Here is a 23,324-nt window from a genome sequence, read left to right as displayed (position 1 = left end):
AAAGTGAATTAGATACATTTTGGACTTACTAAAATAGGATAGATAAGGGAATTATTTTCTCTGATTTGTCAAATACAAATGGACTAGACATCGTTTAGGTATTTGTTACTTGTATATATTGTATATAGTTATTGTACTTTTGTATATAGTTTTTCTTTTGTTAGTTATAACCTTTTGCCTTTTTTCTTTTTATTAAAATAGAAAAGGGGAAATGTGGTGATATTTTATTTGTACTGAAATGTTATTTTAATTTTATGTTAATAAATAAAGTTGCCCTGGGGTCAGAGCTATTAGAGCCATAGTGAGAGCGTGGTGGTTAGAAGAGCTAGGTAGATTTCTGTGTGTTCAGGGATACAGCCAGTATTGGAGACATACGCCTTTAAGACCTGGAGGGCGGTACTTACAGGCAGTGATGAGGCAGTCATGTGGTTGGGTTTACAACCAATGAGAAGGCAGAACAGAAAGATTATTTAAACAGGGACACAGGAAGTACCTCCCTCTCTCGGGGAAGCTAGGAGCACTGCAGGAGGTAAGATTTTATCTCTGAGCTCTGACCTCTCGGCTTTTCTCTTTTACCTTGGCTCTGTGTTTCTTATTTTAATAATACGATTGGTTACATCTACAGTTCTATTTCTTAGAGCCCCTCTTTGACCCCACCCATTTTCAAGCTCGTATTTTACAAGTTCAGTCCTCCTGCCAGATGTGTGCCAAGGCCAACCCACAAGGAGCCCTCCAGATAGGTCAGCCCCTGCACCAGCATTGAAGACATCAACCAGGAGAGAACTGGCAGGCTGACTTCATCCACATGCCCACTCATAAAAAGCTTCGTTATCTCCTAAATCTTGTTGACACTTTTACAGGATGGGTACAGACCAGGATGGGTACAGACATTTCCCACCTCCAGGAAACAGCAGATGTTCTGGCTCAGGTAATCCTTGAACTCATCATTGCTCGTTTTGGCATGCCACAGACGATACAGACAGACAGACAACAGGCCAGCCTTCACTTCCAAGGTCATGGAGTTTGTGTCAGACAGAGGCTCTCAATATTTCCTGGAAACTCCATATTCCCTACCATCCACAATCCTCAGGAAAGGAGGAAAGGGCCAACAGACTCATCAAACAACAGCTTACCAATTCGTCCTATGCCAGCAAGAAGTAGCTAGACTTGAACTGACACCTATAGACTCAAAAAGGTTGGGATGTTTAGCTGGGAATTCCAATTCAGCTCCCTTCCTCTAGACCCTGCCCTCAGAATACCAACCAAACTGCAACTCCTCCCCCCAAAGCTACTCAAGATCCCACATACAGGGTATTTAAACTGCCTCCTGAAGAACAGCCATGTGGTTTTTCCTGGTCTCCTCTCCTGGTTACATCTCTGGGAGCCAGGGAGATCATCCAGAATGTTTTTCCCAATAAACTTGGTCTTTTTTTTTTTTTTTTTTAATTTGGCTTGATGTGGATTAATCTATCAGTGGAGTGACTTAATATCGGGGTACAGAAACCTTTCATCTACAAATTTAAACTAAAAAATAAATTAAAAATTAACTTGGCATAGAGACATATGCCTTTAGTTGCAGTATTTAGGAGGCAGAGGGTAGCCTGATCTGCACAGAAAGCTACAGAACAAGCCGGGCAGTGGTGGCGCACGTCTTTTAATCCCAGCACTCGGGAGGCAGAGCCTGGCGATCTCTTTGAGTTCGAGGCCAGCCTGGTCTACAGAGGGAGATCCAGGACAGGCACCAAAGCTACACAGAGAAACCCTGTCTTGAAAAAAACCAAAAGGATTTTACCTACTACAATGGAACACCAATAGACATTTTAAACCCAACAATATGTAGAAATTTAACATCCATAAGAGTTGAAAGCATATTACCTAGGAATGAAACCTGGAAACCTCTAGTTTATTTTCCAGTATTTTAATACTATTTGGCCTCTTCCACTATGTGTGCTAGTCACTCATATCAAAGTAGGAATGTGAAAAGAAAACATAACCACCCAGGCAATCATGATCTATAGACTGACTACCTCATACACAACAGGTTACCCAAACTCATCAGCCAAGTTAACTGATGGCAGACAGACACTAACAGTCTAGTGTGGTGATATAGTGTCCCCCAATATATTGTGTACCTTAATAAAACTTATCTAGGGTCAGAAAACAGAACAGCTACTAGATTAGACATAGAGGCCAGAAAATGGTGGCAGACATGCTTTTAATCCTAGCATTCGCGAAGCAGAGATCCAATTGGATCTCTGTGAATTCAAGGCCACACTGAGAACAGAGCCAAGTGTGGTGGCACACATCTTTAATCCCAGGAAGCAATATGGCAGGACACAGAAAGGTATATAAGGTGTGAGGAAACAGGAACTCTTAAGGCATGAGGACCAGGAACTTTTTAGCAGCAGTTCAGCTGAGATCCATTCAGGTGAGGACTCAGAGGCTTTCAGTCTGAAGAAAGAGGATCGGCTGAGGAGTTGGCAAGGTGAGGTTGGCTGTGGCCTGTTGTTTCTCTAATATTTCAGAATTTACCCAATATCTGGCTCTGGGTTTTTTCTTTTTTTTTCTTTTCTTTGGTTTTTTGAGACAGGGTTTCTCTGTGTAGCTTTGTGCCTTCCCTGGGACTCACTTGGTAGGACAGGCTAGCCTCGAACTCACAGAGATCTGCCTGGCTCTGCCTCCCGAGTGCTGAGATTAAAGGCGTGCGCCACCACCACCCGGCGAGTTTTTTTTTTTTTTTTTTATTAAAAAGACAGTTTAGCAATTGGTCTACAGTCCAGTTTATCAACCTGTTATTCCAGAAGATACTTCTTTTAACTAAAAAAGCCTTCATTCCTTATCACTTTGGTTTTAATGACCTTTATAGCAATACCATATGACCATGACATATCAAGTCGGCAAGAATCTATAACTCAGTAAACACAAAGTAGGTTTTCTGTACAGGAAAAATTTTAATTTCAACTGTCTAAGAAATAAAGGTCATTTACATACACTGTCTAGATAACAAATATTAATTTCTACTCTACTGAAAGGGTGGTACTAAGAGACATGGCTAACACTCTGTACTTGGCAGAATCAACTGCTACATTTCACTCAGAACTAGCTGCTTCAGTGGCACAAGCCAGGGACCTTCCATTTCCAGGTAGATGAGAAAGCAGCTGTGGAAGATCAACAGTACCACATGAACTCCTGTTTTCCTCATCTTCACTACCTCACAAACCAGGCACGAGGCACTAATTAGTTACCTGTACAAAACAGAATTTACCAAGTGACAAAGGTTTTTTATTGGGGGGGGGGCGCGATAGACGGACGGATGGGGGACGATAGATGGACGGACGGACAATGACTGGGTATTTGGTTGACCTGGAATTCGACATGTAGACCAAGCTGGGACAACCAATTCAAAAAATGTGTGCCTGCCTCTGTCTTCTAAGTACTAGGATTAAAGGTGTACCACCACAGCCAGTTAAAAGTTAAGATTTTAAAGAGAGCAATAGTCCAGAAAATTAAATCCCTAGTACAATTTCAGATTTTTACACAATAAATATGGTAAACTTCCAACTACAAATGCTTTTAGTCAGAAGTGTGGTCATATTTGTCAATTTATATACTATGGACATTGAGCTGCTACTTTCAGGAAGTTAAATAAGTAAGAAGTTTTGTTTGTTTTTCAGACAGTCTGTAACCCAGGCTGTCCTCAAACACCAACATGTTCTTGCCTCAGCTTCCCAAACAGTTCAAACTACAGCTGTGAGCCACCACACCCAGCTTTGTCTACACTTTTAAAGTGCCACTGAGTCCCTTATCTTCCTATACATTTTCATATTAAAAAAATAATTGGGCTGGAGAGATGCCTCAGTGGTTAAGAGTACTGGCTGCTCTTCCAGAGGACCTGAGTTCAATTCCCAACAACCATCTGTAATGAGATCTGGTGCCCTCTTCTGGCCTGCAGTCATATATACAGGCAGAACACTGTATACATAATCAATAAATCTTTTTTAAAAATCTATTTCATACAGTATGATGTAATACCTATTTAAAAATAATAATAATAATAATAATAATTAAGGGAGCCCATAAGATGGCTCAAGCACTTACTACACCCTGGTACCAACATGTTAGAAAGAGACTCAACTCCTCTGAGTCGTCCTCTGACTTACACATGCATCCTTGGCTCCAATACGCCCACCTCCTATCCTGCCCCACAAGCATCACGCATACACATTAAAAAAACGTAATCTAAATAACAACAACAATCCTCTTTTTTTTTTTTTTTCTGAGTCAGGGTTTCTTTGTGTTAACAGCCTTAGCTGTCCTCAAACTCAGAGATCTACCTGCCTCTGCTTCCCAAGTGCTGGGATTAAAGGTGAGTGCCACTACCACCAAGCAATAATAACTCTAAAAGCATTATCCATAATGTCCTTTTGAATAAAATACACTGAGAAAAGATGTATTTCCTGAAATTTTACTTTAAAATATTAGGCATTACAACTGTACAGATAGAGAAACATGAAGCAACTATAGTACACTGATGACAAACACTGAAGTTAAGCTATCAGTTTATGAGGTTCACTGTTCTTTGTTTATTTTCAAACTTGTCAACTCAAATTTATAATTCGAGGCAATGTTTTGTCATCTGAGAATTCAGTAACCCACATGTACAACAGAAGTAGGTGACTGACAGCTGAGCACCAAGAACTTACCTGCTCCTCTCTCTTCTGCTTCCTTAACTGCAGTCCCTCTTCCTCCCTCCTCCTGCGCATCTCATCAGGATTCAGAGATTTGTTCTTATAACTTTTCAGGCGAAAGTTCTCTTTTCCTGGTGTGGTCATGATTTCTAGGAGAACAGAGAGAAAACAGATGAGTTTTAAGAATTGTACTGTTCACTGAGCTCAGCCTTCTATACACCCATGCACGCACGCACGCACGCACGCCCTCCCAGGCGGGCAGTAGAAGTGGTTATTTCCATTTTGTATTCTGTTTATGTATTGGGAGGGAAGGATGCCAGCACACTGGACGGAGGTCGGAGGACAGCTTGCAAGGGTCACTTCTCTCCTTCCACCACAATGGTCTTGAGGATGGAACTTGAGCTGCCAGGCTTGGTGACAAGCATCTTCACAACATCTCACCAAGTCTATTTCATTTCCAAAAGCTTTATTAAAATATTCAATCCAACAGTTTTTACTATTAACAAATATTGCAACTATTATATTTTTATACCCTTAAAAAAGAAACCTGTCTTGGCCAGGTGGTGGTGGTACAAGCCTTTAAGTCCAACACTTAGGAGGCATAGGCAGGCAGATCTCTGTGAGTGAGGACAGCCTGGTCTCCAGGACAGCCAGGGCTACAAAGAGAAACCCTGACTCAGAAAAAGAAACTTGTTTCATTTAGCTCACTGGCTATCGTTCTTGTTTTAGACATTCCATACAAACAGAAATCATGTGACAAGCAATCTTTTGTTGATAGGCTTCATTTAGCCTAATGTTTTTTTTTTTAAGAATTTTTTTTTTTAAGATTTATTTATTTATTATGTACACAGTGTTCTGTCTGCACATATCCCTGCGAGCCAGAAGAGGGCACCAGATCTCATTACAGATGGTTATGAGCCACCATGTGGTGGCTGGGAATTGAACTCAGGACCTTTGGAAGAGCAGTGCTCTTAAGCTCTGAGCCATCTCTCCAGCCCCTAGCCTCATGTTTTTAAGACTGATTTTCACTGTAGCAAATTATCAATATTCTACTACTTTCTATGACTAAATAATATTCCACTGTATATGTCTACAACAATTACATTTATCTCTTATCAGCTGATGGACATTTGGGCTACTATCTTTTGGCTATTATGAATCACGCTTCCATAAACATTTATGAAGAAGGTTTTTTGCAGACATATTTTCATTTTCTCATGCATATATAGTTAGGAGTGATCTTGTGGATCAGAGCAACTCTATGTTTAATTACTTGAAAACTGCCCATTGCTCTTCCAAGGTGGCTTTATCATTTTATATGCCCATCACCACATGTAAGTTGCAATTTTCTACACCTAGCTAATATGACCTCTTTTTTTTTTTTTTTTTTGGTTTTTCGAGACAGGGTTTCTCTGTGTAGCTTTGCGCCTTTCCTGGGACTCACTTGGTAGCCCAGGCTGGCCTCGAACTCACAGAGATCCACCTGGCTCTGCCTCCCAAGTGCTGGGATTAAAGGCGTGCGCCACCACCGCCCGGCTTAATATGACCTCTTTAATTGAAGTTAAAGGTACGAAGTGGTATCACATGACTTTGATTTACAGTCCTCTGATGACTAATGAAATATAGCATTTTTTCACAATTATTACCTAAGTATGTATCTCTCATTACAATCTATCAGATCCTTTGTCTATTTTTATTGGGTTACTTCTCTTTTCATTGTTGAGTTGTAAGAGTTTTTTACAGATTATAGAGAAAACTTAAAAATCTTCATTTTAGGCTGGACGACGGTGGTGCACGCCTTTAATCCCAGCATTCAAGGAGGCAGAACTCTGAGTACGAGGCCAGCCTGGTCTACTGAGCGAGATCCAGGACAGGCACCAAAACTACACAGAGAAACCCTGTCTTGAAAAAACAAAAACAAACAAACAAAAAAATCTTAATTTTGTACTAGAGATGATTCAGTGATGAAGAGCAACTGCTACTCTTGCAGAAGACCCGGGTTCAGTTCCCAACACCCATATGGTGACTCACAACTGTCACAGCTCCAGTGGATTTGAAGCCTTCTTCTGACTTCCAAGGGCACCCACATGGTGCACATACATGCAGGTAAAACATTCACACACATAAAATAAAAAATATTTTAAAAGTCTTAATTTTAATGCAAGCCCTAAATAATATCCCTTTTCTTTTCTTATTCATGCTTTTTTATGTCTAGAAATCCTTAACTCTATGTTCCTAAGAGTTTTATACAGGCTTTCTCCTATAATGGTCCATTCCAAGTTAATATTTATATATGGCATGTGGTAAAAGTTGAACTTCATTCTTTTACATGTCTATCCAGTTTTCCAAATGGTATCTAATGATCTTTCAATGATCTTGGCACTTGCTATAGAATACGTACTTGTGGCTGCCCAAAATTTGTATACAAAATCCTAAGTCCCAGTATGACTGTGTGTGAGGTGAGTCCAGTATGACTGACTGGTCATGATGGCAGATCCCTCAGAAATGAGATTAACTCCTTTATAAAAGACACAACCAGTCGTGCATCACAGCACACTCCTTTAATCCCAGCACTCAGGAAGCACAGGCAGGTAGATCTTTTGAGTTGAGGTCAGCCTGGTCTACATAGTGAGTCTGGAACAAGTTAGGGATACATAGAGAAACCCTATCACAAACAAACAAACAAAAAAACAAGCTTTGTTTGCCCCTTCTGTCAAGTGAAAAGACAGGCATCTATAAACCATAAAACAGCCTCTTTGCCAAATACTGAAATGTACTAGAACCTTGATCTTGTACTTTCCAGCCTCCAGAACCATGAGAAAGGAATTTTTGTTACTTGTGAATCATACAGCTACCTAACAGCACTCTTTTGTTGATAACTCGTTTGTTATATATAGGTTTAACTTTATGACTTTCAATTCTATTCAATTGCTCTTTGAATTATCAATGCCTTGTGTAAAATAAGCTGTAGAAGAAGGAAGTGTGTGCCTTCCTGTAAGTTCTCTTAAAAGACTGTCTTAGCTGGGCGGTGGTGGCGCATACCTTTAATGCCAGCACTCAGGAGGCAGAGCCAGGCAAATCTCTGTGATTTCAAGGCCAGCCTGGGCTACAGAGTGAGATCCAGGACAGGCACCAAAACTACACAAAAAACCCTGTCGGGGGTGGGGTGGGGGAGGGGGGCCTGTCTTAGCCATTACAGATCTCTTGTACTTCCACATCAATTTTCAGAACCAGTCTGTAAAGTTCTACAAACAGCTCAAATTCTGATAGCATTGTAATCAATCTATAGATCACTTTGAGGAGTATTGCCATAAGAGTTAAACATTCCAAATATTAAGGCAAGATAACTTCCAATTTATAGTTCTGATATTTCTAACTATTTTTTTAACCTTTATTCCAATGTGTGTGCGTGGGTGGGTGGGTGGGTGCATACGTGCTTGCGTGTGCATGTTTGTGCACCATATATGTGCCTGGTGCCTCTTGGGAGATCAGAAAGGGGGTGTTGGTTGCCCTGGAACTAAATTTTAGACAATTATGAGCCACTATCTGAGTGCTGGGAACCAAACCCAGGTCTTCTGCAAGAACAGCAAGTACTCTGCTCTGCTAAGCCATCTCCCCAGCTCCCCCTAATAATGTTTATACACAATTCTGAGTATAAAATTTACATTTCTTTTGCTAAGCATATACTTAAATATTTTTTCATGTTTTATGTCCTGGTGAGTCAAATTTTGATTTTATTTTAGGTTATTCACCACATGTCTATAGAAATACAACTTACTGTTATGGGGGTTTTGTTTGGTTGGCTTAGTTTTCGCCTGTTTTTAACACAGTGCTTCATGTAGCTAGCCCAAGCTGGCCTCAAACCCCACCTCCCAAGGACTAGGATTCTAGGCGTGCACCACCACACCCAATTTCAAATGGTTTGTAAATATTGACCTAAAATGTCCTTCAATCTTGCTGAGCTTATTAGTGTTAACATAATTTCAGTAGATATACAAGATCATTTCCTGTACAGATCACTTAGAAGTATACTTATCCTTACTAATCTTGGTACCTTTGTCTTCTTTACTTTCCTAGTTAAAGCTTTCAATACAAAGTTGAGCAGAGGTGGAGAACAGACATCCAAGGAAAGCAACCATTTACTATTAAGCATGACATTACCCTTGAGAGTTTTTTTTAATTTTTAACTTGTGTATATGTGTAGGTTGTGTCTGTTTGAGTATGTTATTTGTGCTTGGATACCCACCAAGGCCAGAGGAGGGCGTCAGAAGCCCGGGAGCTGGAGTTACAGGTGGTTTTGAGTACTGATGAGCTAAGGGCCTCTAGAAGAGCAGGAAGCACTCTTGTGTTTTGGTTGTGAGCCTAGCCTTTGACAGTTAAGTCATCTCTCCAGCCCAGGAAGTACTCTTAACCACTAAACCATCTGTTTTCCATGGGTGTGCTCTGTCATGTTGAGAAGCTCCTTTCTATTCCTAGGTGAGTGCTTCTACCACTGAAGGAATTTGGACTTTGTCAAATGCTTTTTCTGTCTAATGAGATGTACTTTTTGTTTTTATTTTACTAATATATTACATTAACATGTTTTAGACTTTAAACCAATCCTTCATCTCTAGGAAAAAATCCCATCTGACTATAATGTGTAAGTCTTCTGAAACACTGTTGGGCTCCACATAAGGACTCTATTGAGGATTGTGTTCAAATTACAGTATTAGTCTGTACTTTTTTGTGACTATCTTGTCTGGCTTTGGTATCTAGACTTTGGTATGGGCTTTATAAAATGAGTTGGATGTTGAAAGAAAGACTTTGTAAAGCATTAGTGTAAGTCTTCAGATGTCTGGCAGAATTCAGGCATGAAGCCAGCAGGCCTAAGCTTCTTTCTCTCTGTGAGCAGCTTGTTCTACAGCTCCACACCTTACATGCCTACATCACAGTCACTCCTTAGACAGCTTTGACAGATCCATATCGGTTTCATCTAAGCCCTTACGACAATGCAACAGTTGCTGACACTTTTTTATAATCTTTTTTACTGTAAGGTAGTGAGCTAGTAATATCCCCAACTTTGCTTCAGTTTTGCATACAGTAACCTCCCTCCTTTCCCGTAGTTTTACTTTCCAAAATATCCATGATCAACCATAATCCAAACCTAGAAAATTCCAGAAATAAGTAATTCCTAAGTTTGACACTGTCCATCATTCTAACAGTTGTTGAACACTGACATCATCCCACTCCATCAGTCAGGGAAGTGAATCATAACTTTGCCCAGTATACTCATGCTATATCCACTACCTACTTGTTAGTAACTAAGCAGTCATTGTGGTCATCAAACCAACTGTCATCATACTACAATGCTTGTATGTAAGATTCAGTATTACCTGGTTTCAAATACCCACTGAGGAAAATGTCTCCCCCAAAAGACAATGGAGAAATACTGTACTTGGTTTACAGTTTGTTTCCTCATTGACCTACTACCTAGTTGTTCTGTTTACTACCTAAAGTACAGTAATGAAGTATCTTTACTCTTATTGAATTATTCAATTATACTTTCATTTATGACTCAAACACAAGCAAGCAAGCAAGCGCGCACACACACACTTTCTCTCTCTCCTCATTTACTATAGGCCTTGTATTTGGGTGGTGGGGGGCGGGGGGAGATGGGCTAGAGAGATGACCTAGTGGTAAGGAGTGCATATTGCTCTTGCAGAGGACCCATGTCAGGTGGCTCACAACCATCTGTAATTCCAGCTCCAGGGGACCTGACACCCCTGTCCACTACTGCAGGCATCTACACTCAGGTTTGTGCACACAGGCAGACAGACTCAAGCCACGCACAAAAAGAGGTCAGACATGGTAGCTTAATCCTGTGATCCTAAAACTTGGGAGATGGAGACAGGGAGATTAAGATTTCAAGGTCCCCCTTAGCTACATAGCAAGTTCAAGGCTGAGGGAAATCTGGTCTACATAAGACAGCCTGTCTTAAAGTTTTCCCAATTAAATTTCTAAAATCTAAAAATATTTTCATGAAAAGCTTCATTCGGTTATTTTTTTCGTAAAGAAATAAGTAATTGGCTCTCGCAAAGGAGAAACCCCTTAAAAATCCTAAAGGCAAAAAAGAAAGTCAGAACTTGTTGATAGAAAGTAGTTTTACTGGATCTGGGCAGTAATAAAGAATGTAAAATGTAGCCGGGCAGAGGAGGCTCAGGTCTTTGATCCTAGCACTCAGGTGGATCTCTGAGTTGGAGGCCAGCCTTGACTACAGACTGAATTTCAGAATAGCCAAGACTACACAAAGAAACTGTCTCAAAAAAAAAAATAATAATAATAATAATAATATGTGTATATTTAAAAGACATAAACCAAGCATGGCAGCACACCTTTAGTCCCAGCATTCAGGAGGCAGAGGCAGGGAGATCTGTATGAGTTCCAGGCCAGCCTGGACAGCCAGGGCTTGAAAAAAAAAAAGGGAGGGGGGGACTCAGTTGTATCTTTTTATTAAAGTGCCTAAGAGAACCAATTAAATAATGCTATTAGATTTCTCTGAAGTTTGGTTCCTCCATTTCTACAATGGAGATATTAAGACCTCATAAGGTAAAGTGAACATAACATTTCATAGCATACTTGCACTGCCTGATCTGTATATGTGTCAAACTTGATATATGAAGAATGAAGGAAGGGCTATAAATAACTCCAAGTGCTTAGAGATCTCCATGGTTCTAAAGAGTAGATGGTAGCTGGACTAAGTAAGGTACAGTTCTAATATCCTGAGTCCAATCTCCAATACCAAAAGAAAACCAAGGGAAAAAAAGTACTTCAGCTAAGTTGTAAAGGATAGAAAAGATTTTAGCAGACGAGGTTAAAAGAGAAAATTCCACAAAACAAAACAGACACAGAAGTCAGAGAGGGGCTGGAAAGATGGCTCAGTGGTTAAAAGGGGACCCGAGTTGGGTTTCCATCATCCATGTCCAATGGAACAGAACCCATAACTCGAGTTCCAGATCTGACACATTCTTCAGGCCTCTGTGAGCATCACGCACGCACGCACGCACGCACGCACGCACGCACGCACGCACGCACGCACCGCCCGAAGTTGACATTATCTACTCCTGTCAGTTACCTCTCTCTGTTCCAGCTCCTTATCCACATCAGAACTATCCACCTGCAATAGCTCTAAACCATGCTCTCAACCTCAGACGCTGTTCACTTTACCCTCCACACAGCTCTCAGGTTAACTCCAATACTTCACTGACTTACTTCAACGTAAGAACCTATAATGCCTTTGCCACTGCTTTGATTAACTTTGAACTTTTTTGTCTAGAAGATGCTTTCACCTCAATTCATTTAGCAATGCTTCTACTCTCTGCCAATCTATATCCAAAACTCACTGACTGAAGATTCTATTTTTATTATATTCAAACATTATATATTCCCAGCATGCTGAGTCAGCCTAGCCCATCAGTAAACCTGAAAAATATCCTAAATGGGCTAAACATTGCACAGCTACTATCCCACAAATATACCATGAAATACAAACCTTTTTTGAAATGCATATTGGTGTATGCATGTCTGTGCATTATGTGTCTGCTTAGTGCCCACAGAGACCACAAGAGAGCAGTGGATCCCCTGAGGCTAGAGTTATGGACAATTGTGAGCCACCATGTGGATGATGGGAATTGAATTCCTGTGCTCTGGAAGAAAAGCCAGTGCTCCTAACTACTGAGCCATCTCTCTAGCCTCCACATGCAAGCACTCTTTTTTTCCCCTTTTGGTTTTTCAAGACGGTTTCTCTGTGTAGCCCTGGGTGTCCTGGAACTCACTTTATAGACCAGGCTGGCCTTGAACTCACAGAGCTCAGCCTGTCTCTGTCTCCCAAGTGCTGTGATTAAAGGTGTGCAACACCACCAAGCCAGCAAGCACTCTTTATTACATTATTAAGAAATGACATACCATCTTATTAAGAAAATTAAAATGTGACTTTAACATGGAAAACTAAAATTATAAGAAAGCATTACAGCCAGTTGGTGGTGGGGCAAACCTTTAATCCCAGCAATTGAGAGGCAGAGGCAAACCGGTCTCGGAGTTCAAGGCCAGCCTGATCTACAGAGCGAGTTCCAGGACAGCCAAGGCTACAGAGAGAAACCCTGTGGGGGTTTGGGGGGATGGAGGGGGGGGTTACATCTCTGAGACTACAACCCAGGGGGCTTCTTACACAGGCCATAGAATAATATACCAATTATTGGAATTCCACAGTGTGAGTGCATACATGCAGCAAAACAAAAAGTTCCCAACAGTAAAAATAAATAAATGTATAAATAAAATTAAGTGCAGCTATGTGTGGTGATGACTCAGTCCCATAAACCCAACCCATGGGAGGCTGAGGCAGGGTTTACTTAACAGTCTCAGGACAGCTTGGCCTACAGACTGAGTTCTAGGACAGCCTGGGTTGTAACCCAAGTTCAGTTATAAGTTTGTAGAGCAAGTCTCTAAATCAGTGGTTCTCAAACTGCGTTGCCAACACCTTTGGGAGAGGGAGAATCAATGATCCTTTCACAGGTTGCCTAAGGCCATAGAAAAACAGGTATTTATATTATGAACCATAACAGTAGCAAAATTACAGTTTATGAAGCAGCAATGAAAATAATTTTATGGTTGAGGGTCACCACAATATGAGGAACTGTATTAAAGGGTCACAACATTAGGAAGGTTGAGAGCCACTCTCTAAATAAACAGGACAGGGTGTATGACAAAACTTCTGAAGAATCACAGGGACTAGGTGCTAGGGCCAGAATGATAGCTCAGAAAGTGAATATACTTGCAAAGCAACCCTAATGACCAGAATTCCACCTCCAGAACCCATAGTGGAAGAACTGACTCCATGCTGCTCATGGAGTCCATGAGTGCCCTCCCACATCACACACAATAAAATTAAAACACACACACACCACACACACACACACACACACACACACACACACACACACGAACACTAAATGGGAAGGTTGCAAAGTTTACACAACAGCCAAAATTTAAATCTAAATACGTAATGAATTTGTGGTTTCTGGCAAAGCTAGTATATGCTGCATCATGTAACTTCACTAAAGCCTGGTTATTACACACACAGGCACTTCATACAGTGTACACACAAGTTACATAATACTATCAAAAGCTGCCCAAATGATCTCAGCTTACTTTTCAAACTATTGTGTGTTATGAATTGCAGTGGGTTTTAAAAACTTTTGCCGAGCGGTGGTGGCACACGCCTTTAATCCCAGCACTCGGGAGGCAGAGCCAGGCGGATCTCTGTGAGTTGGAGGCCAGCCTGGTCTACAAAGCGAGTTCCAAGAAAGGCGCAAAGCTACACAGAGAAACCCTGTCTTGAAAAACAAAAACAAAAACCACTTTTATTATGAGTGTATTACCCATATGTATGTACGTATGTGTGTGTGCCCACATGTGTACAGTGCCTGTAGGCACTGGATTCCCCTGGAACTGAAGTTATACAGATGGTTGTGAGCTACCATGTGGGTGCTGAGAACCAAAACCAGGTCTTCTGCAGGAGCAGTGTGCTGGCCAGTTTTATGTCCACTTAACAAAAGCAGAGTCATCAGGGAGGAGGAAGGAAGCCTCAATTAAGAAAATACCTCCATAAAATGGAGCTGCAGGCAATGCCTGAGGGCATTTTCTTAATAGGAGGGCCCAGCCCAGTGAGTAGTGCCATGCCTAGGCTGGTGGTCCTGGGTTCTACAAGAAAGCAGGTTGAGAAAGCCATGAGGAGCAAGCCAGTGAGGAGCACTCCTCCTCAATGGCCTCTGCATCAGCTCCTGCCAGCAGGTTCCAGCCATGTATGAGTTCCTGTCCTGCCTTTGATTCACTGTGATATGGAAGTGTAAGCTAAATAAACCCTTCCTCCCTGAGTTGCTTTCAGTCATGACAGCAATATTAACCCTAACTAGGACAAGAAGCAAGTGCCATGTTTGCCATTTCTCTAGTCCCAACTGCAGTGTTTTACTAAACATACAAAGTCTTCTGCTTTTACAGAAAACATAATGGTTAATTTTAGAAAATAAAGACAATATTTTCCTACAGTTCAACCTCAGCAGATATTAGGCACTGCATTACAAGGTTTGATTCTCTAAAAGTTGCTATTTGAGTTTAAAAAAAAAAAAATCCTTCTACTTCAATTTTGGCTTGGTAGGATCAGGACAGAATTTCCAACCACTATTAAATAGCCCTGAGCACACGGCTACCACTTTGTACTAGGTATTTACGTGAAGCAGTAGTCTCAGCACTGTTAACTATAAAATCGTAGAATCTACCAACTCTGAAAAGTGCTGAAGATGTTCTACATCTTGCAACATCAAACATTCAGCCAAGATTTAATACTTCACAGAAAAATAAACACATAACTGACTCATACAAATTTGCTTTCGTCTTTAATAAATGGTAGAAGTACATTTATATCAAAGATTTACTTTAAAATAATTTCTTTGTTATTTATTATCAGTAAATGCTTGATCTGCATTCCTATTTGTATTACACTCACATACTCAGGCTGCATAAAAATTTCTTGGGCAAAAATGGTCTCTAGTGGAGAACTTTAAACTCTGGTATGTACAAAATAAATTGCACACACATACACCTTGATACATATTTTATTTCACAATAAATCACTAATAATCACAACTGCAAATATTCACAGATTAGCCACATAAGAGTACTGTGATTACACAATGCTACAGGAAAGAATGAAATTAGAGCTCAGAAATTTTTTTAATATTTTTCTTTTTTTAATATTTATTTGTTATGTGACAGTGTTCTGGCTGCACACCAGAAGAGGGCATCAAATCTCATTATAGATGGTTGTGAGCTGCCATGTGGTTGCTGGGAATTGAACTCAGGACCTCTGGGAGAGGAGTCAGTGCTCTTAACCTCTGAGCCATCTCTCCAGCCCGAGCACAGAAATTTAAGACAGATAATTTAAAGTATCCTATATAATCTGGTATGTCAAAATTGAGATGCAATCAACTTTAAAATTCTTGTTACCTAAGGGACAAGAAATAATAAATTTTCCAAGCCTCAGAAACAAATTTCCAGTTTTTAAGGATCTATAGAATGCAGCTTTTTTAAAAACAGATTTTTATATATATGGGTGTTTTGTCTGCATATACATTTGCACACCAGAAGAGGGTATTGGATCCTATGGGACTGCAGTAATAGATAGTTGTGAGCCACCATATAGGTGGTGGGAGTTGAACTCAGGACCTTTGGAAGAAGAGTCAATGCCTTGGGTGCTCTTTAAGAAAAGAAAAGAAAAAAGAAAAAGCGGGGAGTAAGGGGGATGGAAATATAACTCAGTTGGTAGAGGGCTTCTCTACCATGCTGAGGTTCCATCCCCAGCACCACATTAAAGAAAAAAAAAAAAAAAAACAGGTACTGGAGAGATAACACAGAGGTTAGGAATACTTACTGCTCTTCCAGAGATCCTGAGTTCAATTCCCAGCAACCACATGGTGGCTCACAACCATCTGTAATGAGATCTGGTGCCCAGTTGTCTAGCCTCTGGGGGTACCAGGCACTAAAGTATTGCACAGACATGCTTGTAGACAAATCACCCATACACATAAAAATAAAATTGGAAAAAAAAATAAAAAATGCTTGTCATTTAAGAAAGTTAGTTCGAGGTCACCCATCCTCTAGGCAAGCCTGGATACATAAGATCCATCTCGGGAAATTAAAAAAGTATACACACACACACACACACACACACACACACAGTTTATGAAATTTCAAACGTTAAAAATAATATCCTAAAAGCTATGAGACATACGAAAGGGAAAAACAACAACAATAAACCCTCAAAACAGCAAGGTTGGAGAAAGTTTTCAAGAATGAAAACTTGAATTTGGATCCTCAGCTCCCAGGTAAAGGCCGGATGTAGCACATAAATCTGTAAACCCAGAGCTGGGGTGGGGTGATTCTGTCCCAATGTTGGGATAATTCTTGAGCTCCTGATTCAGTGAGACCCTGTTTTCAAATAATAATGTTGAGGGGCTAGGGGCACTGAACATGCTCTTACAGAGGGCACAAGTTCAGTTCCCAGCATCCATGTAAGGCATCTCACAACTGCCTGTGACTCCAGAGACAGGGAATGCAAAGCCTCAGGCCACCACCACCTGCACTCACCTCCACAAAGACACACACACACACACACACACACACACACACACACACACACACAAAATTAGAAATAATAAAAAAGACCGAGACTGTCTGAGAAAGCTATCCACTACCTTTGGCACCCGCACTCATAGGCATGCTGTGCACGCACACCAAGTACAGGTGGATACGCCACACCCACAGGACATCTTCAAAACGGCTTACAACCTCCACAGCAACACTGGAAGGAAGCCGTAGAGGTTCTGCTTTTACTTAACTCTGAGCAAAAATAATTTTCAATCTTGAATTTCACACCCAGCAAAATTACTGGTCAATGTGAAAGTAAAATAAATTTTTTTTGCACTCACTCAAGATCTGAAAAGTTCTTATTGCCATGTACTATGTGAGTTACCAAGAGGACATACTCCAAAGAAATTAATAAAAAATAAAATAAAAAATTTAAAAAAAAAACAAGGAAAAAAATGATCCAATAAAGAAGAGAATTTTAAGGATGACATAAAGAGATATCTCAAGGTAAGAATGTAAACATAGACCAAAACCACCAATCCAGATTATATTAAAAAGAACAGGGGCTGGAGAGATGGCTCAGCGGTTAAGAGCACTCACTGACTGTCTCTGTAGACCAGGTTGGCCTTGAACTCACAGAGATTCACCTGCCTCTGCCTCCGGAGTACTGGAATTAAAGGCGTGAACCCACCGCTGCCCGGCAAGAGAGACAGAAGAATCCTGAGTTCCAGACCAGCCGCCTGGCTTAATAGTGATACCATCTCAAAAAGCCAAAAACAGAAAATAAAGAGGACAATGATTCCAAGAAAGAGCTCAAAAAATGAAGCGACTCTACTTCATAAACATATTAATTCCCACATAAACATCAATTTGTCGACAGGAAATTATATCATAGTAGTCAATATGGTTCAGCTATATTTACAGTTATATTAACAGATACTATGGTAACTATATTAAGAAGGGAGGGGCAGTGTAAGTTTAGGTGGAGCTGATAGCATAACATCAATACTTTACTCTGAGGAAAAGCCATATCAAGAAATAAGCTAGGTGCTGGGCGGTGGTGGTGGTGGTGGTGGTGGTGGTGGTGGTGGTGGTGGTGGTGGTGGTGGTGGTGGTGGTGGTGGTGGTGGTGCACGCCTTTAATCCCAGCACTCATCAATGCGGAAGCAGGCAGATCTCTATGAGTTCGAGGCCAGCTTGGTCTACAGAATGAGTTCCAGTACATCCAGAGCTACACAGAGAAACCCTGTCTCAAAAAATGAATGAATGAATGAATGAATGAATAAGCAAGCAAGCAAGGCATGGTGATGTATATCCTTGATCCCAGCACTCTGGGTGGCAAAGAAAGGTGGATCAATTTGAGTTCAAGGTCTGTGAATTTGAGGCCAGCCTGGTCTACACAGCAAGTCCCAGGCAGCTACAACTACAGTGAGACCATTAAAGATAAATTTAAGCTACAGAATTTAAAGGGGGGGGGGGTGAGGGAGGCAATAAAACAAAGGTATTTATTAATATAAAGTGAGGTCTGTCTAATGTATAGAGATGGAACAGGAGTGGCAGCTTTTTTGTTATCCTGTTTTAAAACTGAGGAAACTTTAATGGTCATGAAACAAGGAACTTAAGACAATCTCTTAACTGTAAATAAATTTGGCCTCTAGTTTGTTCTGATGTAAATAAAGATGGAACTGCTGACAAAGCCAAGCTTTAATGACTGGTATAAGTATATTACAAATAGCCTTATGGCTTGAATCTCGGCCCCACCACTTTCTGTGAAGTGGGGCAAGTTACCTAATCAGGCAGTAAGGCAACCTCCTCCTCCTCCTCAAGTGGTTTTGCAAGGACAATTATTGAAAAATCTCTGATGTAGACAGAGCTGACCCATATGAATTTTCCTTCTTTCTGTGAGTCTTTCTATTCCTCAGTTAGAAGCCCTCATTCTGACCCCAAGCTGTCTTGTTGGTCACAAAGCATAAGAGAATGGACACATGGACAACTCAGCACATATCCTTGTTGGTGCTGGAAAACCATTCATGATGAGCAAGCAGACTTATCTCTGTATATGAAGGGCAGCATTCTTCTTGTTATATGAAGAGGATTATCCCCATTATCCACATTCTGGATTAGTGCCAGCTCTCAAGAATTATCCCAATTAGTCTACAACATTGGGACAGATTTTTTTTTTCTTTTCTCATTTAGGTCTATTTTGCACTGTTGCTAAGGTCTTAAAAAAAAAAAAAAAAAAGAACAAACTACAATTCACGGGTCCTCATTCCCACATTTTCAGTGCACTACTTCACAATCCTTCCAACCAAAGTCCCATCTATACTACATCACGGAAAGAGAGAAATCAGCTCAATTCAGCTAAATGAATTGTTATAGCCAACATTCTGACTATTAATTACACCTAAATTTACAATCCAAACAACATACAAAGATAGCAAAACAAAACAAGAGTATTAAGGGACTATCCTTTACCAATAAGTCAGTCATCTAGCCAATCAAAGGTCTTAACTTTTGTTTTGGTTCATGTAGGCCAGGTAGGCTTCATACTCAATTGTGCTGAGGATGGTTTCAGCTCCTAATATCCTATCTCCACTTCCCAAGTACTGGTGCTAACCCTAGAAATAACAAGATTTAATCCTATTCTCCGTGTATGGGGAAAGGTAAAATGATAAAATATTGAAAGCACCAGAAACAAAAGCAAAAATAGCCCAAGAAATGACTGTCTGTTATAAAACAATTTATGACATAATTGAGGATGAAAATTACAAAAATTGAACCCATTGAACCTCCTATCAGTCAACAAAGAGACAAGACATTTGCCTAATAAAGGCAATCATTTATTTAAAAATAATAATAAAAAAGGAAAATGAGAGAAAGAAAAGAGAAAGCCAGGGCTGGAAGTATAGCTCAGCACCTGAGAGCTGCTGCTCCTGCAGAGGACCCAAATCTGGTTCCCAGCACGTCCATGTTGGACAGCTGACACCCACCTGTAATTCCAGCTCCACTAGATTCAACTCCGCCCTCTTCGGGCCTCTTCCACAGGCAACCCCACACATGCAGCATACACTCAAATATGCACTTAGTAAAATTATACTTTTAGAGAAAAAGCCAGGGCTAGAGAGATTGCTCAGTGGGTAAGAGCTCTTGCTAGGAAAGGATGAGGATATGAGTTTCACTCCCCAGCACCCTAATAAAAAAAAATAGGGATATGGATGCACATGACTGTAAACCAGGCATTGGGGAGCAGAGATGTGCAGATAGATCCCTGGAGCTCAACTACCAGCCAGTTAGCCAAACTTCAGATTCATTGAGACCCTTTCTCAAGGCAGTAAGTCAAAAATCAATAGAGGAAAATGCCCAAAGTCTTTCTCTAGCTTCCACATGCACACATATGAGCACAGAAACCTGGACAGTCATGTGCTTGCAGTCCACATATATATACCCAATACATATAAATTAAAAAGTTTAAAAAACTACTACATGCAACAAAATTTTGGGGTGTGTGTGTGTGTGTGTGTTTCCATTTGGTATGTGTCAATTCCAAATAAAAAGTCAAGATATGCAACATTCCATGAAGACCACCAAAAAACACATAATGCAAGGACTGGGAACATAGTCCTGTGGCAGAGCAAAGGACTAGTATGTGTTAAGTCCAGGAAATGGATCCCCCTGGCCCCACAAAAATAAAAGGTGCATAACAGCCTGGCACAGTGGGACACACTTTTACTCCCAGCACATGTGAGGCAGAGGCAGGTGGATCTCTTGTGAGGTTGAGGCCAGCCAGGTCTCATAGAGAGACCCTGTCTCAAAAGAAGAACAAAAAAAAAAAAAAAAGTATTCAAGTATTTGATTTCAGGTAATATCTTTATTCTCACTACTTTACCAGAGGTTTTCCACATTTGATTTTGTCAGACTTTTGGTAGGGTTAGGGGTCAACTCCAGGCCTCTAGCATGCTACACACCTGCCTTATTCTAGGTTTTGCTTTCTTGATTTGTGACAGGGTCAAGTCAAGGCTGGCTTCAAGCTCAAGATCTTCCTGCCTCTGTCTTTTAAGTGCTAGTATTAGGCACAAGCTATTAGCTCTTACTCTTTTATCAATGAGTAATTTGTTTCCCTATAACTAAGATTTTTAAGAATTAAGCTGTCTTCTTCCAGTGATTTCTGGACCAGAGAGATAGTCCGGCAGTTAAGAGCACTTGCTGCTCTTACAAAGGACTCAGGTCTGGTTCCCAGTGCCCATAAGGCAGCTCAAACCATCTGCAAATCCAGTTTCTGAGGATCTAACACCCTCTTCTGGCCTCTGCAAGCACCAGGCACCATCATGATGCACTTACATATACGCAGGCAAAACACTCATACACATAAAAAATAAAGTATTTTTTTAAGAAGCAAGCTATTCCGAAAACTAATACTGTGCTCTTCTGTGCGTTCATTCATCCTAGAAAACGTTACCATCTACTTCAAAGTTACTGTAAATTTACTTTTACTTCTTTACTTCCTCTCAGGCCTCCATCTTAAAACTGTGTATCACATAAAACAGTCAACTACCAAGAACAAATTATTTCAGCAAAACTACAGAGCTAAACCATTCTCAGTTTCCTTTCAAAATTTAGACCTTGCAGCCTTTAAAATGGAGGAAGGAGTCAGGTGTGACAGCACAGGTCTTTAATTCCAGGAGTCAGAGGCAGGTGGATCTCTGAGTTCCATGACAGCCTGGTCTATGTATGAGTTCCAGGGGCAGTCAGGACTATGTAATGAGAGCCTGTCTCAAAATACGAGTAAATCAGGCGTGCTGTTGTACCAGTAAGCCCAGCACTTGAAAGGCTGAGGCTGGACGGTTCTGAATTCAAGACAACCATGGGCTATGCATCCAGTGCTAGTCCAGCCATGACTAAATAGTGAGATCTGTCTCAAAAACAAAGACAAAGCAAAGGCAATAACGCAGCAAGAAGGTGGAAATATTACCTACTTCGTCATCTAAGCTGATTGAAATTGTGAGCCGGGCTGCGTGGTGTACGTCTGAAATCCTGACAAGCTCAAAGCCAGCCTACCAAGCAAAGCCGTCTCAAAAAAGGGGGATGTGAGGTGGGGCAAATAAAGTGGGGGGGGGGGGGTGGCGGGGAGGTGGGGTTTGAAGGAACTGTTTCAACAGGAAAAAGGGATAGATGTTAGTGTGTAATACAGTATTTCAAAAGTATTTCTCGGTTGTTGATTCTGATAGGAGTTTATCCAACCGAAGTTTAAAATCAATTCATCTGAAACTTTTCACTGCAAAGTGGATCGGAAGCAGACGCGTCCAACCCTCTCTCATCCTTTCCTGCCGACAGCCCTGGCTCCAGCCATCCTCCAGTTTTCTGCTCCCACTGCGAGCTTCAGCTAACGCTTGGCGGTTGCTTTCCCTCGCATCACCGCTCACACAGCCGACCAACTTGTCATTGCTATAATTACCACACCCCCGTCAGCAGCGCCCGGGCCCGCGTAGTTATGACATCTGTAAACTGCAGCCTCCCGTCTCCACCCCCACCTCCCTCCAAACACCGGCCCGGGCGGTAACCCGCCAACTCCCGGAACGGCCCCGGCCCCGGCCCCGCACGCCCAGGCCTGGGCCACCGCTCTCCGCGCCGCCCGCCCCCGGCCCCCCCCCGCCCCCCGCCTAGCGCGGCGCGCAGACTCCGCGCCGCCGCCGCCGCCCGGCGCCCCGCAGTCCCCGACGCCGCTTCCACCGCCGCCCCGCCCCGACCGGCGCTCCCCACCCCCACCCGGCTCCGCCGCCGCCGCCGCCGCCGCCGCCGCGCGGCCGTTAGGACCGCCGAGCCCGGGACGCACGGGAACGACGCGAAGGGCCGGTCCCCGGCGCGCCAGCACCAGCCCCGGCCGCCGCCCGTGTCCGTCCGCCTTCGCCCCGGGGCCTCCCTCGGGTCCGCGGAGGGAACCCAGAGCCGCCCGCCGAGGGGGAGGGGCCGCGGGGACCCCCCACCCCACACACACACACTCACTCACTCACCGGCTCCAGGCGACCGGTCCCGGTGCCACTGCGACGGTGAGACGCTCGCTCCTCGCCCGCCCGCTACGCCTCTTCCGCGCACAACCTTGACCAGCCGGCGCGCACCACGGCGGCGCTCACCAGGCCTCGCTCTCCGCTGCCGCGCACCGAGCCGCGAGACCCAGTTCAGCCGGCGTGCGCACTGCGCCTGCGTGCGGGGGCCGGCCTGCGCGCCTGCGTGCACCTTTCCGCCGCCCGCCGCGGGGGCTGCCGGGAAGCGGAGTCTCCGAGCGTCCTTTTTTTTTTCCCCCGGGCGGACGCTCTAGGCTATAGGACCGGCGGAGGAAAAAAGGCAGCGGCCGGGGCGTGGGTCTCTGAGGACGAGATCTGCAGTCAGTAAGAGTAAAGACACGTCGAACAGATGTGTCCTTACTAAGCTCTTCTAGGATGGACGGATCCCCTCTCTGATCTC

General features: G+C 42.3%; 1 protein-coding gene across 1 annotated transcript in view; it reads right to left on the bottom strand.

The window, feature by feature from the left end:
• The window catches only part of Kpna1 (karyopherin subunit alpha 1), a 75,727-nt gene extending 52,618 nt beyond the window's left edge, over positions 1 to 23,109 (bottom strand). Inside the window, exons 1-2 of the mRNA XM_042259262.2 lie at positions 22,874 to 23,109; positions 4,704 to 4,837 (exon numbers count right to left, since the gene is read on the bottom strand). Of these exons, the coding sequence (XP_042115196.1) occupies positions 4,704 to 4,832 (129 nt within the window). The 5' untranslated portion in view covers positions 4,833 to 4,837; positions 22,874 to 23,109. The remainder of the gene's footprint in view (positions 1 to 4,703; positions 4,838 to 22,873) is intronic.
• Positions 23,110 to 23,324: the final 215 nt, after the last annotated feature.

Source organism: Peromyscus maniculatus, chromosome 12, assembly GCF_049852395.1.
Source record: "Peromyscus maniculatus bairdii isolate BWxNUB_F1_BW_parent chromosome 12, HU_Pman_BW_mat_3.1, whole genome shotgun sequence".
In the NCBI taxonomy this organism is placed as follows: Eukaryota; Metazoa; Chordata; class Mammalia; order Rodentia; family Cricetidae; genus Peromyscus; species Peromyscus maniculatus.
The sequence above is the reverse complement of the archived record's forward strand: the minus strand, read 5'-3'. Positions and strand labels throughout refer to the sequence as shown.